At 44.9% G+C, this 15962-nt stretch overlaps 1 protein-coding gene across 4 annotated transcripts in view; it reads left to right on the plus strand.

Moving 5' to 3' along the window:
- Window positions 1-15962, plus strand: part of zswim7 (zinc finger, SWIM-type containing 7) — a 90733-nt gene that overhangs the window by 13901 nt on the left and 60870 nt on the right. For all 4 annotated transcript variants that reach the window (XM_067407932.1, XM_067407931.1, XM_067407933.1 and 1 more), the window contains one exon: window positions 753-855. In XM_067407932.1, coding sequence (XP_067264033.1) covers window positions 753-855 — 103 coding nt within the window. The remainder of the gene's footprint in view (window positions 1-752; window positions 856-15962) is intronic.

Here is a 15962-nt window from a genome sequence, read left to right on the forward strand (position 1 = left end):
TACATATCGTATCTTTACCCAAGTATCGTGATGGCATCGAATCGGGTGAGGGGTGTATCGTCCTATCCCTATCACTTTATATGACAAACAGATTTATCACATACTGTAATACTGTAATATTTGTAAACAGACGTTCATATGCGTGTGCATGCATGACACACAAGAATGACATGAGGGTAAGAAAATGAAGACAGAGTTTTAGTTTTTGTATGAACTGACCCTTTAAAGTGTGGTAATAAAAAGTGTGGCTTTGCGATTGGAACTACTAAAAAGTGAAGGCAAAAACATCATTTAAATCATGTCATTTTTACTTGTAGTTGTATGATGATTCAAAGCATTTTAGATTATTTTTATCATGTATATGCATTAGAAGGAGAGATGGAGAGACTGTGCACGCGGCTTGTCTGTGTAAGAGATTCAATGAATGCCTGCATTGAAAGCGTGAGTGTACTGCGTGAGAAAAAAAATTTACTTTTACAGAGTTTCAGGGACTACTACATTAAACTACTACATATAATGTTGAATATAATGTATAAGTGACAGAGTGCAAGGAAACGCTTTTTTATTTTGGCTTAAAGTAACATGATAGTAGCTTATCGTGAATTGTATCTAATGTGACATGAGTGTGTCGTTACACTCCTAGTAAATATTGCGACATTGTAACAATTTTAATCCCTATTTTGGAACAAAACAAACAATCTACAGGTGTTAAAACATCCTTAGTATATTTGCTCTTGTTCTGTCTCTTTCAGATTGCGATTTGTGTTTGGCCCTTGTGCTCTTCAGGCGTTGGACCTGGTGGACCAGCACTGTGTCACATGTGTGTCATCTCCCAGCAGTCGAAAGGCTTTTCAGGTAGGAGGGACATTGCAAAATTCCTCCCTATAATGTCTGCAACAATATAAAATATCTCAAATCAAAATTCTCCACCCAGCTGCTGAACATAACTTCTTTTAACCATGTTTGGCTGAAGTTGTGATGCATCGAAAATTTTGAATAAGTGATGCATTAAAATTTTGGCAACTGACAATATTGAAATGTCATAATGGCTGAAATGCCAAATATAAAGAATTTTGTTTTTTGACTGAAAAAAAAGTTTTGGTGGGACAAAAAATCATTGATCGAAACGGCACTTTTCTGATGACTCATTTTGACTCTGTCAGCATCTATTTTGTGCACACAACAGGCAAATGTCAGCAGTGTGGGCAGTGTGTTCTCCTTGACCAAACATGCATTGCTCAAGTTAACAGAAGTTCAGTGTTTTTTTCATTCCAAAATGAAAATGCAGCGCTCAAGTTTAATAGAAGTTCAGCTTTTTAAAACTAGTGGGCACTTTTTTAATGCAAAAACATGTTCTGTGTAAATGATTCCTAATACTCTCAAGGATACCCTCACTACATTTTCTGAGATTTTAGATTTCTGAGGTGTTTGTGTTGCACATCATGCAGTAGAAGACAATGTATCCATTCATTAGTATCCATTTATTTTAATCATAGGAGAAAACTGGATAGGGCAATTCCAGCGTTATGGACGTGACATTTGGAGTCAAAACTTGAAATATAAAAGCTCTAAGAATGCATTTAATAGCAACATATTGAACCGTCTATTTATATATTCATAATCCCTTACTAAAGGAGTCCAGACATTAGAAAAATGTCAGACTGTACAACTGTTTTATATTTTAAATGAGGAAAATATACAGCGTTACGGACGTGACAAAAAAAAAGTCACTAAGTTTTGGGTGACAACATATTTTTTACGAATTCTGTGAATTACATTGAGCAAACCTAAAAGTAATACTGCCCACCGAATGAAGAAGGGTTGGCTCTCCACAGAGCATAAAATAATAATTTTATTTCATTTTTCGTGTTCGCATTAATGAGGAAAAAACAACGTTACGGATGTGACAGTTTTCCGTTACGGACGTGACCGGTCTGAAAGCGGCACAGAAGACTGCTTTAAAACTGCTTTTAAACTTTCAGAGAGACCTCAAGCAGGCATTTAAACCACCAAATATTGAAATCTGGGATACCAGTATGGTAAGACCCCACAATTTATTAACTTTTTACAACGTTATACTCAGGCCCGGATTAAGAACACATTGGGCCCTGGGGCTATAGCAACACCAAGCTCCCCTTTCATATGATTGCCATGCCACAGTGTCTTGTACCACAAGAATTTTTATTATTATTATTATTATTATTTTTATATTTTTTACAAATTTCATTTTATCAAATCATTTTATCCACACTAAATATTCCATGCTATTCAACATATTTTAAAATATATTTAACATATAAAATATTTAACATATTTTAAAATTGTATTGCATATATTGCTGACACAATAATTCTTTCCTCTGATTAACACAAAATAAACTATTTTGAAGAATGTGGGTAACCAAACAGTTGATGGTCCCCACTGATTTCCACATTATATATATATTTTTCCTATAATGGAAATGAATGGGGACCAGCAACTGTTAGGTTTCCCACATTCTTCAAAATATTTTCTTTTGTGTTCAACAGAAGAAAGAAACTCATTCAGGTTTAAAACAACTTGAAAGTGAGTATGTGATGACAGGATTTTAATTTTGGGGGTGAACTATCCTTTTAAGGACAAGGGTCCGCAAGTATTAGGATGCTGTCACTTTAAGACCTGCACGCGTCCGATTTTCTCAACTCACTTCAGACATAACCAACTGTGTTTATGTAAACCTTTTGTGTAATTGACAGTATTATAGCGCAATCAGACGCGAAAGATGAAGTCCAGTAGTCAGGTGCTGTTTGACAGGCTTGTGTGCACGCTTTGGGTGTGTATGGGGTCAGAAAAAGCGCATCTCAGAAAAGCACACGAATGACATGTTTAACTAGCAGGGCTTTAAAGTACATGCAAATAAAGAATTGATTGCGAATAAGTGCAGTGTCCCGTGAGTAACTCTACCGCTGTGTTAACATGTGATGTGAATGTGTCGAGGTCGAGTTGTACGGATGCGGCACCAGAACTGCAACTGATAAAATGTGCTTCAAAGGCAGATAGTGGAGACAAGTCACTCGACATTGGTGTTCGTCAAAAAACAGTAGGAAAGTTAATTCGGGATTTTTACACGGGTGATGATGATGAGAGAATTCAAACGGCAATAAAATCAATCGACTCGTCCCTGTAAATGTTGAAAACACCTTACGTTTTAATGAGAAACAATTACCATCCGAATGGAGCTTAACTCCAAAATAATAACTTGATGCAGCTGCTATCTCACCTTTTTCAACGTGTAAAGCACGCAGATCGGCGACGGTGTAGGTGGGTGAATATAATTGTGAGCTGCAGCTGCGCGCGGGGTCTTCCACTGGCTCGGATGTTTTATGTGAACCGAAGCAGTTAGTTAGTTTTGTAATTTCTGCTGTAAGATTAGCATCCCTTTTCTCCCTTTCAAGCTTATTTTTCCTTTTTTGCGCACCACTATCACTTTTTTTAAATCATTTTGAACACCAGCGAGGCTGAACAAGCAATAAAGGCCAATTTTTTAGTCTACATGTGATGCGATAGCATAACGCAAAGAGGCGTTTCCCGATGTCATGGCGCGAATTGTAAAGTGATTTTGATTGGACGGTGATTTATCAGTCAGGAACATTTTCCAATCATTTTTTCTTGTTATTTTATTAGACACAAATCAACCACCTTTGACTTGTCAATCTCATTTCCTCCAGCCAATCACGGGCCCCCTCTAGCCGCGGGCCCTGGGGCTTCAGCCCCACCTAGCCCTTATGTTAATCCGGCCCTGGTTATACTCTGTATTGCAAAAGGTTATGGATTAGACCTATTTCTCATGTTGACAAGCGTGTGCGTTCAAGAATCAATTTAGAGACCATGATTTTCCTTCTTACAGAACTGCTTGCTAAAATACTTTGACAAATATTAATGTTTATCATAAAGCAGTTTAAAATCGCAAGTTTTCCCCACAGGTGGACCGATTGACGTAGCCTATTGCCAATCGCAATCATGTCAGTTTTGTGTATGAATGAACCCACGGTTTTCGGCTAGTTTCACAGTTTAAAGCGGAGTCAAAATGATCAAACTTTATTTCAAGTCAAAATTATTGCAATGTTATTAGCCTATTTTGCTAGCTTGATCGCACGGATTGTGATCAAGGCTATGCCATTCCTTTTTTAACCAACAGGTAAAAATGCGACATCCCAATTCCAGAGGGAAGTGTCCTATGAGAGCTCAAATCAGAATAGCCTACCCTTTGACATGCTAGATAGAAAATAGGCCTATAAGTTGTTTTTTTTTTCCCCCTTCATCGACTATAGTTGTTCAAAACATTAGTTGACTATCACATTTAATTACTTAAATACTGGAGAGAATATTATAATTAGCATTTATATGGGACTCAAGCGCACGCATAAAGCTTGCCAAAGAACTGGCAAAAGAAATTATGAATGTGACAAAAAAAAATAAAAATAAAAAACAGCAAGGAGACTTTTTTTTTTTTTAACAATCTAATGTTTTCTAAATCAGTGTCGGCTGCAAAGATGAAGTTGACATTGCTGACTCTCATCATCTTCGCAGCGGATGTGCAGAATGCACTTTTTAGTCGGATTACATAATCAGAGTATAGCCCATTTCTTTTCGTTTTGAATTATTTCGTTTAAAAGAAGACATTTCGAGCTTTCTATAGATATTTTTCTCGTGTCTGTGAGGCAAGCAGCCTATGCTTAGTTTCGGTTCATTTAGCATATAAGACGCGCTCCAGATCAAGTGATCGCGCCCGCGCATCCATGAATATATTTGCTTCTTATTTATTAAATCCAGGCAATTTGTTGATGAAACATTGATTCAAATTAAGATTCAATTTTTACAAAACGAAATTCACTTTAAAGAAAGGCTTTCTACAAAAAAATCATGATCAAAATCATGTCTGACCCACTCCATGGGCTCTATAATACACTCGGCGCAATGCGACGCAAGGCGCAGCGCAAGTGTGTTTGCCGGGTGTGTCTCATACGTTCTGAAAAGTGAAGCCACGGGCTCTTTGATCGCCCCCTGGAGGCTGGATGCAGTACAGGTCATAAACACCGCCCTCTCAATGCAGTCGAATGAGACTTCAGTGAAAACTTAAAAATAAATTCTGCTTCAAATAAAACTTTCTGACAGATGGTTTTGGTCATTTAAGGTAGTTGTTATCACACTGATATATATTCAATTGTTCGTTTTTGTGATGATTTAGATTTTAGCTAGCAATTTGATTCTATAAAAACGGGGCGTGTCGTCATGATTCGAAGTTGATTGACAGGTTGTCTAAGGACTGTCGGAGCTTCGAGTGGAGATTGAAGATGTATTAACTAACTGTTAATTTTCGATTTCTTTGTCATTAACACCAACAAAATGAGTTGTTCAGCAGTAAACTGTACTAACCGACGTACAGGATCTGACGGATCACTGAACTTTTTTTCTGTAACATCAAATGTGGGCGTTATAAGCTAATTAATAAATGTTATTAGTTAAGATAACACACCTAATGTTAACCATGTCGGGAAAAAGCAGGTGATCGTTATCTGGCAGTTACTTATTATTTTTATGGGTATAAAATAATAATTAGCAGGACAAAACTAATAATAGCTTACTCTAATTACAGCAATCGATCTCCTGTAATGTTAGTTGAACTTGATTTAAAATGGCAGGACCGTTTCTGACCATTTAGAGTTGTTTCTAGTGGCATATTATATTGATTTTATCTACTGAATTTGCTGTTTCAAAAATATTATTGCTCTAGAAACAGAATAGCCTATTATTTTATAGGTAGACATTTAAATTGTGTATAATTTTTATAGTCTATTTAAAATACATGAATGATGACGCAGTCGTCTGGGCGGAAGTTTGATATCGCGACTCCGCCTCCGGCTCAACTGACGATTCCTTCTGCGCATGCCCAGGCTCCAAACTTTTTTTTTTTTTGACGTATTGCGTAACGTGTCAGCGCCCATTCATCAGCCCATTTTGGCTTCAGTTCAATACAATGGAAGGAAGCGACGTCGCGTCGTCCATCTTTTTTTACAGTCTATGGTGTTTGCTAGTTTGCGTCCGGCGCCATTCGCGTTTTGCCGTTCAGCGCTACGTCCTTAAATTGGTAAATGCATTTGCGGCAGTTAGTGCGCCCATGGGCGTGCTGGTCTTTAAAAGAGGTGTGTTCAGGCTTATTGCCGGCGCATTGCTATTTTAAGGAGCTGAAAATAGATTGCGCCATAGACCAAATCAAACCTGGTCTAAAGTCTAAAGTCAATGTTGCACTATTTTAGAAACCACAGTGCGCGTTGACTCTGCTTATTACACAGGGATGCGCATCACACAAACATGGCAAATATTAAAAACAAAAGGATTACAGTGTAAAATAATATTATTGTGTAGGCTACAAATAAAAATGTAATGATGAATAGTCATTGCGTGTATTAGAATTAGGCTACCTATTTTCAATTCAGCCTATAAATAGTTATAATGATGAACGAAATAGGCAAATTAATTGAACAATCGTGCCAATACACACACATATATATTAACTGATCGCGCGGAGCTATTTGAAAGCCTGCATCCAACGCAGATGACTGAAAGATTGACTGGCCACTTAACAGGTAATTTCAGCAAAACATCACTCGTTGAACTCCTCAGTTGAATCAGTGTGTTTAATAAGTCAGTGTATTTTATAATGTTACGTATTTGCGAATTGTTCAGCCAAATGGAGTACCTGCTCGGCCAAAGAATCGAAAGACGGAGGAGGTATAAGGAGATGTCCTCCGCTGGCGTTAGGTCTGGGGTGGCTGTATGTGGCTTTTCCGCCAACAAATTCCGCCATGTAAATAGCAATCCGCCATGGCGCAAGTGCATCTCGCTCTTAAAGGGAATGGGAGATGACACTCTGATTGGTTTAGTGAACGTCACGCACATTACTCATTAAGAGAATAGGGACAACCCATTTCAAAAAAGGGCCCCGGTGCACGGACCGTTTTTCCGTCTTTAAAATAGCAAAAGTGGATTTGGACATGCGCCGTGTATAATAAATAAGCAGCAAATATGGATGCGCGGGCGCGATCACTTGATCTGGAGCGCGTCTTATATGCTAAATGAACCGAAACTCAGCATAGGCTGCTTGCCTCACAGACACGAGAAAAATATCTATAGAAAGCTCGAAATGTGTTCTTTTAAACGAAGTAATTCAAAATGAAAAGAAATGGGCTACTCTCTTATTATGTAATCCGAATGAAAAGTTCATTCTGCACATCTACAGCGAAGATGATGAGAGTCACAAATGTCAACACTTTGCAGCCGACACTGATTTAGAAAACATTAGATTATTATATATGCTTGAATTTTGTTATAAAATCGACTGAATTTGAAAGTTAAACCTTTTTCATATTAAAACTAACAAAGAGTATTGCGATTATTGGATATTTTCTGATATGATAAGCCTGAAACAGATCATAGCAATATAAAGAAGCGAACTCATAGGATTTAATATGAAGCGTCCGTAACGGTCACGTCCGTAACGCTTATTATGGTTGTTCAGAGCAACGTAGTGAAATTAATTGTTGATCCTAATAAGCATAAACATAATTTAGCTTTGCATATAAAGTTTCAAGTTATTTGCATTTATAATTGTTATATGACATAAACTTAATCATTAAAACGTTACGGACGTGACAGAGCACTGAAGCGCCATGACCTCTTTATTCCAGCCCTTATAAATTCAACAGGCAGTGCGGTTATGACCAAATGAGTGTATTTATTTCTCAGGCATGCCTCCATCTTTCTACACAATGCTTACTGTTAAAATAAAGTTTAAAAAGGGGGGGTCTTTGATCCCTTTTTTGAAAGCATGAAATATGGTTGGTTGAAAATTTAATTTAAGCATTGTTGCTTACCACATATATTGTGGATAAACAAGGCAATTTTCTTAAAATTTCTGTTAGAGCACATTATTACAGTATATTACAGACCTAAATGGACAATTTAAAAAGGGTTTTTTTCTTTTGGTTAAAACTTTTTTTTAATCATGGTAAAGTTGACATTTGCGTGGAATTGCACGATAATTAATTTTTGTCATACTTTTGTTTCCCGGGTTTAAAATCTTCATCATAATAATGTAACAGTTTGTGATGTTTTCTCACATTTTAGTACAATGATGACTCATCAAAGTCTCATAAATATTCATAAGACTGCATGTGATTATCCTATGAGAATATGCTTCTCTTAATTATTCACAACAAAATGTGTTGTGCTTTGCTATGGAATATGTACAGTAGTTGAGAGACATGTTTATAGATCACACGTGAGTGTTTCTGCACGGCATAAATTCTTTTCCATAGACTCTGAGTCTCCAACATAAAAATGTGATCCACTGTGAGTGTAACCGGTCATTGAAGCTTCTTGATATAATAAAAAGTCAAACTGTACTGTTTACTAGTACTAACTGTACTTTTACTAGTACTAATGCCAACATCTGTGCATTTCTTTGTACATTTAATTACAGTTTTAATACATACATTTGTAAATCACATTTTGTACATTAAATTTAAATTAGAAATTGGGTCCCACTTTATATTAAGTAACCTTAACTACTACTTACATCAAAAAATAAGTACAATATGCTTATTGGGTTCATTTTAAATTGCAAAACACTTTTGCTACTATTGAGGTGGGATACGGGTAAGGTTAGGGAAAGCTTTGGTGGGTAGGTTAATGTTACAGATCCCTTGTTTCCCTGGACTCCATTTCCCAAGATCCTCCTGTTCTCCACACCTGCACTCACTTCCCTCGTCAGCTCCTCATCGTCACTCATCACCTGCACCTGGACTCTATTGTCAGCACTCCCCATATATTGCACTCACTCCCTTCACTCCTGGTCCGTTCTCTGTTTTGTTAAGGTGTCTGTCTGTTGTTCATTGCCATTGTTTGAAGTAAAGTCTCTATTATCGTGGAAATCCGTATCTGCCTCATCTCTCTACCAGCCACCCGTAACAGAAGAACGGACCAAAACCGACCGGATTTTCCACGAAAAAAAAAATGGAGACTTTCCCCAGCTCCCTGGATCCAGCTCCTCCATCGCCTCTCACCCTAACAGCCAGCGAACGCATTATCGGGCTCCTACAGGTAGGACGTTCGCTGGAGAGGTATGTGGAGGAGTTCGTTGAGCTTGCTTACTTGTCTAACTGGCCCGACGCTCAGTTGATCTCCCTGTTTTTGGATGGATTGGATGACGACACTATCCGTTTTGATGAACCTGTTTTTTGTTTCTCCTTAAGCGAAACTATCAATTTAATTTTGTGGTTGAATGGCTCCAAATTCTTAGTGAAAGAGGTTCAGGATCAGTGTTGTCGTCCGGTCTATCCAGAAACACGGTTGGCCGGGCCAGTTAGTCAACCTCCGGCTTCCTCCGCACACCGCTCCAGCGAACTCCCTGCCTGCCCCAGGCTGGACCCATATTCCGCTACTGGGCCCAGTAAGCGGAGGAGGAGGAAGAAAGCGGCCCCAATGTCTCCAGAGCCCGCTCCAGTATCTCCAGAGCCCGCTCCAGTATCTCCAGAGCCCGCTCCAGTATCTCCAGAGCCCGCTCCAGTATCTCCAGAGCCCGCTCCAGTATCTCCAGAGCTCGCTCCAGTATCTCCAGAGCCCGCTCCAGTGTCTCCAGAGCCCGCTCCAGTATCTCCAGAGCCCGCTCCAGTATCTCCAGAGCCCGCTCCAGTATCTCCAGAGCCCGCTCCAGTATCTCCAGAGCCCGCTCCAGTATCTCCAGAGCCCGCTCCAGTATCTCCAGAGCCCGCTCCAGTATCTCCAGAGCCCGCTCCAGTATCTCCAGAGCCCGCTCCAGTATCTCCAGAGCCAGCTCCAGTATCTCCAGAGCCAGCTCCAGTCCCCACAGAGCCAGCTCCAGTGCCTGTGGGGATTTTAATTGTATTTGAGGGGATGAAATGGCCCTCAACCCCAATCTCCTCCGAGCCAAGTTCTCCAGTCTCCTCCTCCGAGCCAAGTTCTCCAGTCTCCGCCGCCGAGCAAAGTTCTCCAGTCTCCGCCGCCGAGCAAAGTGCTCCAGCCGCCGCCGCCGAGCCAGCCGCTCCAGCCGCCGCCGCCGAGCCAGCCGCTCCAGCCGCCGCCGCCGAGCCAGCCGCTCCAGCAGCCGCCGCCGAGCCAGCCGCTCCAGCCGCCGCCGCCGAGCCAGCCGCTCCAGCCGCCGACGCCGAGACAGCAGCTCCAGCCGCCGCCGCCGAGCCAGCCGCTCCAGCCGCCGCCGCCGAACCTACTGCTCCTATGAACGGTGTTTTTGAACCCTCCAGCCCAAAGACTGTTTTCCCACCCTGCCTCCCTCACCCGCCTCCTCCAAGTCATGTCTATACTGCACCTCCACCTCAAGCCCCCTCGCCCAGATCTCCACCTCGGACCTCTGGGCGATTACCTTCACCCCGGCTCCAACCTCCCTCTGCTCCACCGTTGCCCATCAGTCCTCCAGCTTCACCAGTCTCCATCCTGCCTCCACTCACACCTTGGTCATTCATCAGCCTGCCCTCCCCTCTGGACTTCACTCCTCCGTCTCCGCTCCGTCACTCCGTCCCTCGGATTCAGTTGGCCTCCTCACTCCCCCCGGTGTTCGTTTTGTTGGCTGTCCTTCTGCTTTCACTGCGGCCTTCTGGAGCCCCGGCTGCGCTTCGGTCGGCGGAGCCTTCGGTTCCGCCATCACCCGCCAGTCCTTCAGCGACGCCTGGGCTCAACGCCTCGAAGGCTTCGGCTCCTGACCCGCCATGGCTGCCCGCTGCACCTGACCCGCCATGGCTGCCCGCTGCACCTGACCCGCCATGGCTGCCCGCTGCACCTGACCCGCCATGGCTGCCTTCAGCCCCTGACCCGCCATGGCTGCCTTCAGCCCCTGACCCGCCATGGCTGCCCGCTGCACCTGACCCGCCATGTATGCCTGCTGCATGTCTGCCCGCTGCACCTGACCCGCCATGGCTGCCCGCTGCACCTGACCCGCCATGGCTGCCTTCGGCTCCTGACCCGCCATGGCTGCCCACGGCTCCTGACCCGCCATGGCTGCCTTCAACCCCTGACCCGCCATGGCTGCCCACGGCTCCTGACCCCCCATGGCTGCCCACGGCTCCTGACCCGCCATGGTTTTTGGACCTGCCCTGGAGACCTCCACTCCAGTTTACTCCTTCCCCTGCTCCGGTTTGAGGTCTCCAGGGCGCCCGCCCCCCTCCCGGTTGTTACATCTACGGCGCGAGGACGCGCCTACCGGGAGGGGGAGGTACTGTTACAGATCCCTTGTTTCCCTGGACTCCATTTCCCAAGATCCTCCTGTTCTCCACACCTGCACTCACTTCCCTCGTCAGCTCCTCATCGTCACTCATCACCTGCACCTGGACTCTATTGTCAGCACTCCCCATATATTGCACTCACTCCCTTCACTCCTGGTCCGTTCTCTGTTTTGTTAAGGTGTCTGTCTGTTGTTCATTGCCATTGTTTGAAGTAAAGTCTCTATTATCGTGGAAATCCGTATCTGCCTCATCTCTCTACCAGCCACCCGTAACAGTTAAAGGGTAGGGGTAAGGTGTAAGGGATGGGTCAACAGTGTAATTATAAATGTAATTACAAAAAAAATTACTTACAGATGTAATTACATGCAGGCATTTTTTAAATATAAGTACAATGTAAAAACATGTATGTACACAATAAGTGCATTGTATCAAATGATTAATTTAAATGTAAGTACATAAGGCCACTTAATATAAAGTGGGACCAGAAAATGTATATAATAATTAGATTTATATACTTATGAATCTATAAGTATACAGTTGAGCTCAAAAGTTTACATACCCCTTGCAGAATCTGAAAAAACTTTTTCAGCTATTTCACATAGCAGATGTTTACATACAGTCCACAAGACAAAAAAGCTGAATTTATAAAAATGACCCAGTTCAAAAGTTTACATACCCTTGATTCTTAATACTGTGTGTCGTTACCTGGATGATCCATGACTGGTTGTTTGTTTTGTGACGGTTGTTCATGAGTCCCTTGTTTGTCCTGAGCAGTTAAACTTCAGAAAAATCCTTCAGGTCCTGCAGATTATTTGTTTTTCCAGCAACTTTTGCATATTTGAACCCTTGCCAGCAGTGACTGTATGATTTTGAGGTCAGTCTTTTCACACTGAGGACAACTGAGGGACTCAAACATAACTATTAAAAGAGGTTCAAACATTCACCAATGCTCCAGAAGCAAACACGATGCATTAAGAGCCGGGGATGTAAACTTTTTGAATTGGATGAAAAGGATAAATAGTACTTTTTTGTCTTCTGGGAAACATGTAAGCATCTTCTGTAGCTTCCGAAGGGCAGTACCAAATGAAAAAAAAATAATCTTTAAACAAAATAAGAAAAACTTGCACATCACTTTGTTCCCCGACTCTTAATGCATTGTGTTTCCTTCTGGAGCATCGGTGAATGTTGTCAGCTTTTGTAATAGTTTTGTTTGAGTCCCTCAGTTGTGAAAAGATGGATCTCAGAATCACAGTCATTGTTGGAAAGGGTTGGAAATATGCAGAAGATGCTGGAAAATCAAAGAATTTGCAGGACCTGGAGGATTTCTCTGAAGAACGTGGTCAGTTTAACTGCTCATGATAAACAAGGGACTCAAGAACAAACATCACAAAAACAAACAAACAAACAGTCATGGATCATCCAGATAATGCCACACAGTACCCTAATTAAGAGTATGCAAACTTTTGAACTGGGTAATTTTTATAAATTCAGCTAATTTTTTGTCTTGTGGACTTAATGTAAACATCAGTTATGTGAAATAGCTTATTCAGGACAGTGCTAAATAATTAAAAACATGCAATTTTTATTTTTTATCTTTTTTTTATTTTGTTACAAAGATTAAAATTTTTGCAGATTCTGCAAGGGGTATGTAAACATTCGAGCTCAACTGTATATAATTATTATATAACTGTATATATAACAACTAAATCTAAATGATCAATAACAAAATAAATGATAAATTATCAGAATGTGTAGTTGTGAAATGTTCTGTGAGCTTACAAAATAATATATTTGTTCATTTTAATGTGTGCAATGGTGAATTGCAGCTTCCATTTTTTTTAAAGGACACTTTAATGCTTTTACTTAATAAAAGCTATCTGTCTCCCCTCTTCCCCCTCCACTGCACAGTAACTGTTACGAAGTCTTCTGTAACGAAGCGGGACTGAGGCAGAGATCCATTTGCAAGCTTTATTACAAATGTAAGCGTGGTCGTACAGGCAGGGTCAAAACAGGAACAAACAGGAACAGAGAGGGACAGGCAGGATCGTAGTCAGGGTACAGGCGGTAGATCAAAAGGCAGGCAGATATCACTCACAGAACGGTATACGAAACACAGGTCAGGACAGGCAGCAATGGATCAACAGCGGGTAAGAGGCAGGAACAAGAACAATAGACAGACCGGATATAAACGCTTGGAATTGTAACATGAGTTAGCAATACTTCGCGGTGAGGTGGTGTGTGTGGAAGTCCTTTATAGTCCAGGTAATGAGCTGCAGCTGGGTGTGGTGATCAGTGATTAGTGTGAAGTGTGTGCAGGTGAGTGGCAGAGAGGATGATGGGAGATGTAGTCCGGGAACAGTGACAGGAACAGACGTGATCGTGACATAACGCCCCCCTCCCGGAAGGCGCGTCCTCGCGGCGTAAATGAAACAGCTAGGGAGGGGGGGTGGGTGCATTGGAGATCTAATGGTAGACGGGAACGGATCTCCAATGCAGGTTCCAGAGACTTGGGCAACCACGGAGGGTCAGGAGCCTCGGGCAGCCACGGCGGGTCAGGAGCCTCGGGCAGCCACGGCGGGTCAGGAGCCTCGGGCAGCCACGGCGGGTCAGGAGCCTCGGGCAGCCACGGCGGGTCAGGAGCCTCGGGCAGCCACGGCGGATCAGGAGCCTCGGGCAGCCACGGCGGATCAGGAGCCTCGGGCAGCCACGGCGGGTCAGGGGTGTCAGGAAGCCACGGCGGGTCCGATGGCTCAGGCAGCCACGGCAGGTCAGGTGACTCAGGCAGCCACGGCAGGTCAGGTGACTCAGGCAGCCACGGCAGGTCAGGGTCCATAGGTGACCCCAGCGGATCATAGTCCATAGGAGACCCCAGCAGGTCAGAGTCCATAAATGACCCCAGCGGGTCAGAGTCCATAAGTGACCCTAGCGGGTCAGAGTCCATTGATGGCCGTAACAGTTCAAAGGCCCTTAACGGCCATGGTCGAGCAGGGTCCCCACCCACAAGCTCCCCACCCTCAGGTACACTGCCACCCCCAAAAAAGTTCTTGGGGATTTCAGTGGAGCCCGTAGCGGGTTTGTGGGCAAGGGGTTCGGGTGGTTCCGGCTGGGCAAGGTGTTTGAGTGGCGCCGGCAGGGCTGGAAGCTTGGGTGGTGCTGGCAGGGCTGGAAGCGTGGATGCCGCTGGCAGCGCGAGGAGCTTGAGCGGCGCCGGCAGAGCGAGGAGCTCAGGTGGCGCCGGCAGAGCGAGGAGCTCAGGTGGCGCCGGCAGAGCGAGGAGCTCAGGTGGCGCCGGCAGAGCGAGACGTTTGGGCGGAGCAGGAGAGACCTCTGGAATGGTCCCCAGGCCCACAGCAGCCTCTTGAAGGGCATCGGCGTCTTGAGGAGAGGAGGACGCCTTCTTCCTCCTCCTCCTCCTCCTCTTTTCCCGAGGGTGAGTCGATGATTCACCGGTTGGAGCGGGTTCAGGAGCAGACTTAATGGCTGGAACGTCCCCTACCTCCGTGAGCACCGAAGGGGCGGCCATCTTGCCCGTAGGCACTGGCAAAGCGGCCATCTTGTCCATCGCGTCCAGGGCGCTTGAGAGCGTTGCAACAGGCGAGCTTGAGAGCGTTGCAACAGGCGAGCTTGAGAGCGTTGCAACAGGCGAGCTTGAGAGCGTTGCAACAGGCGAGCTTGAGAGCGTTGCAACAGGCGAGCTTGAGAGCGTAGCGTCCGGCGAGCTTGAGAGCGTAGCGTCCGGCGAGCTTGAGAGCGTAGCGTCCGGCGAGCTTGAGAGCGTAGCGTCCGGCGAGCTTGAGAGCGTAGCGTCCGGCGAGCTTGAGAGCGTAGCGTCCGGCGGGCTTGAGAGCGTAGCGTCCGGCGGGCTTGAGAGCGTAGCGTCCGGCGGGCTTGAGAGCGTAGCGTCCGGCGGGCTTGAGAGCGTAGCGTCCGGCGGGCTTGAGAGCGTAGCGTCCGGCGGGCTTGAGAGCGTAGCGTCCGGCGGGCTTGAGTGCGAAGCGGCCGGCGGGCTTGAGTGCGAAGCGGCCGGCGGGCTTGAGTGCGAAGCGGCCGGCGGGCTTGAGTGCGAAGCGGCCGGCTGGCTTGAGTGCGAAGCGGCCGGCGGGCTTGAGTATGAAGTGGCTGGTGGATGCTTAGGGATGCCAGCCGCTCGAGCTGAAGTCATCGGCGGATCTGCCACACTGCAACGCAGTCCTCTCCGCTCCCTGACTGATCTAGAGACATGACGTGACTCTGGACGATCAGCGGCGACGTGACTTTGCTCTGGGCGATCAGCGAATGCGTGACGTTGCTCTGGGCGATCAGCGAAGGCGTGACGTTGCTCTGGGCGATCAGCGAAGGCGTGACGTTGCTCTGGGCGATCAGCGAAGGCGTGACGTTGCTCTGGGCGATCAGCGAAGGCGTGACGTTGCTCTGGGCGATCAGCGAAGGCGTGACGTTGCTCTGGGCGATCAGCGAAGGCGTGACGTTGCTCTGGCCGATCAGCGAAGGCGTGACGTTGCTCTGGCAGATCAGCGAAGGCGTGACGTTGCTCTGGGCGATCAGGGAAGGCGTGACGTTGCTCTGGGCGATCAGCGAAGGCGTGACGTTGCTCTGGGCGATCAGCGGAGACGTAACTTGACTCTGGCAGATCAGCGGAGACGTGACGTGGCTCTGGGAGATCAAATA

This window comes from Chanodichthys erythropterus, chromosome 13 (assembly GCF_024489055.1).
Source record: "Chanodichthys erythropterus isolate Z2021 chromosome 13, ASM2448905v1, whole genome shotgun sequence".
Lineage (NCBI taxonomy): Eukaryota > Metazoa > Chordata > Actinopteri > Cypriniformes > Xenocyprididae > Chanodichthys > Chanodichthys erythropterus.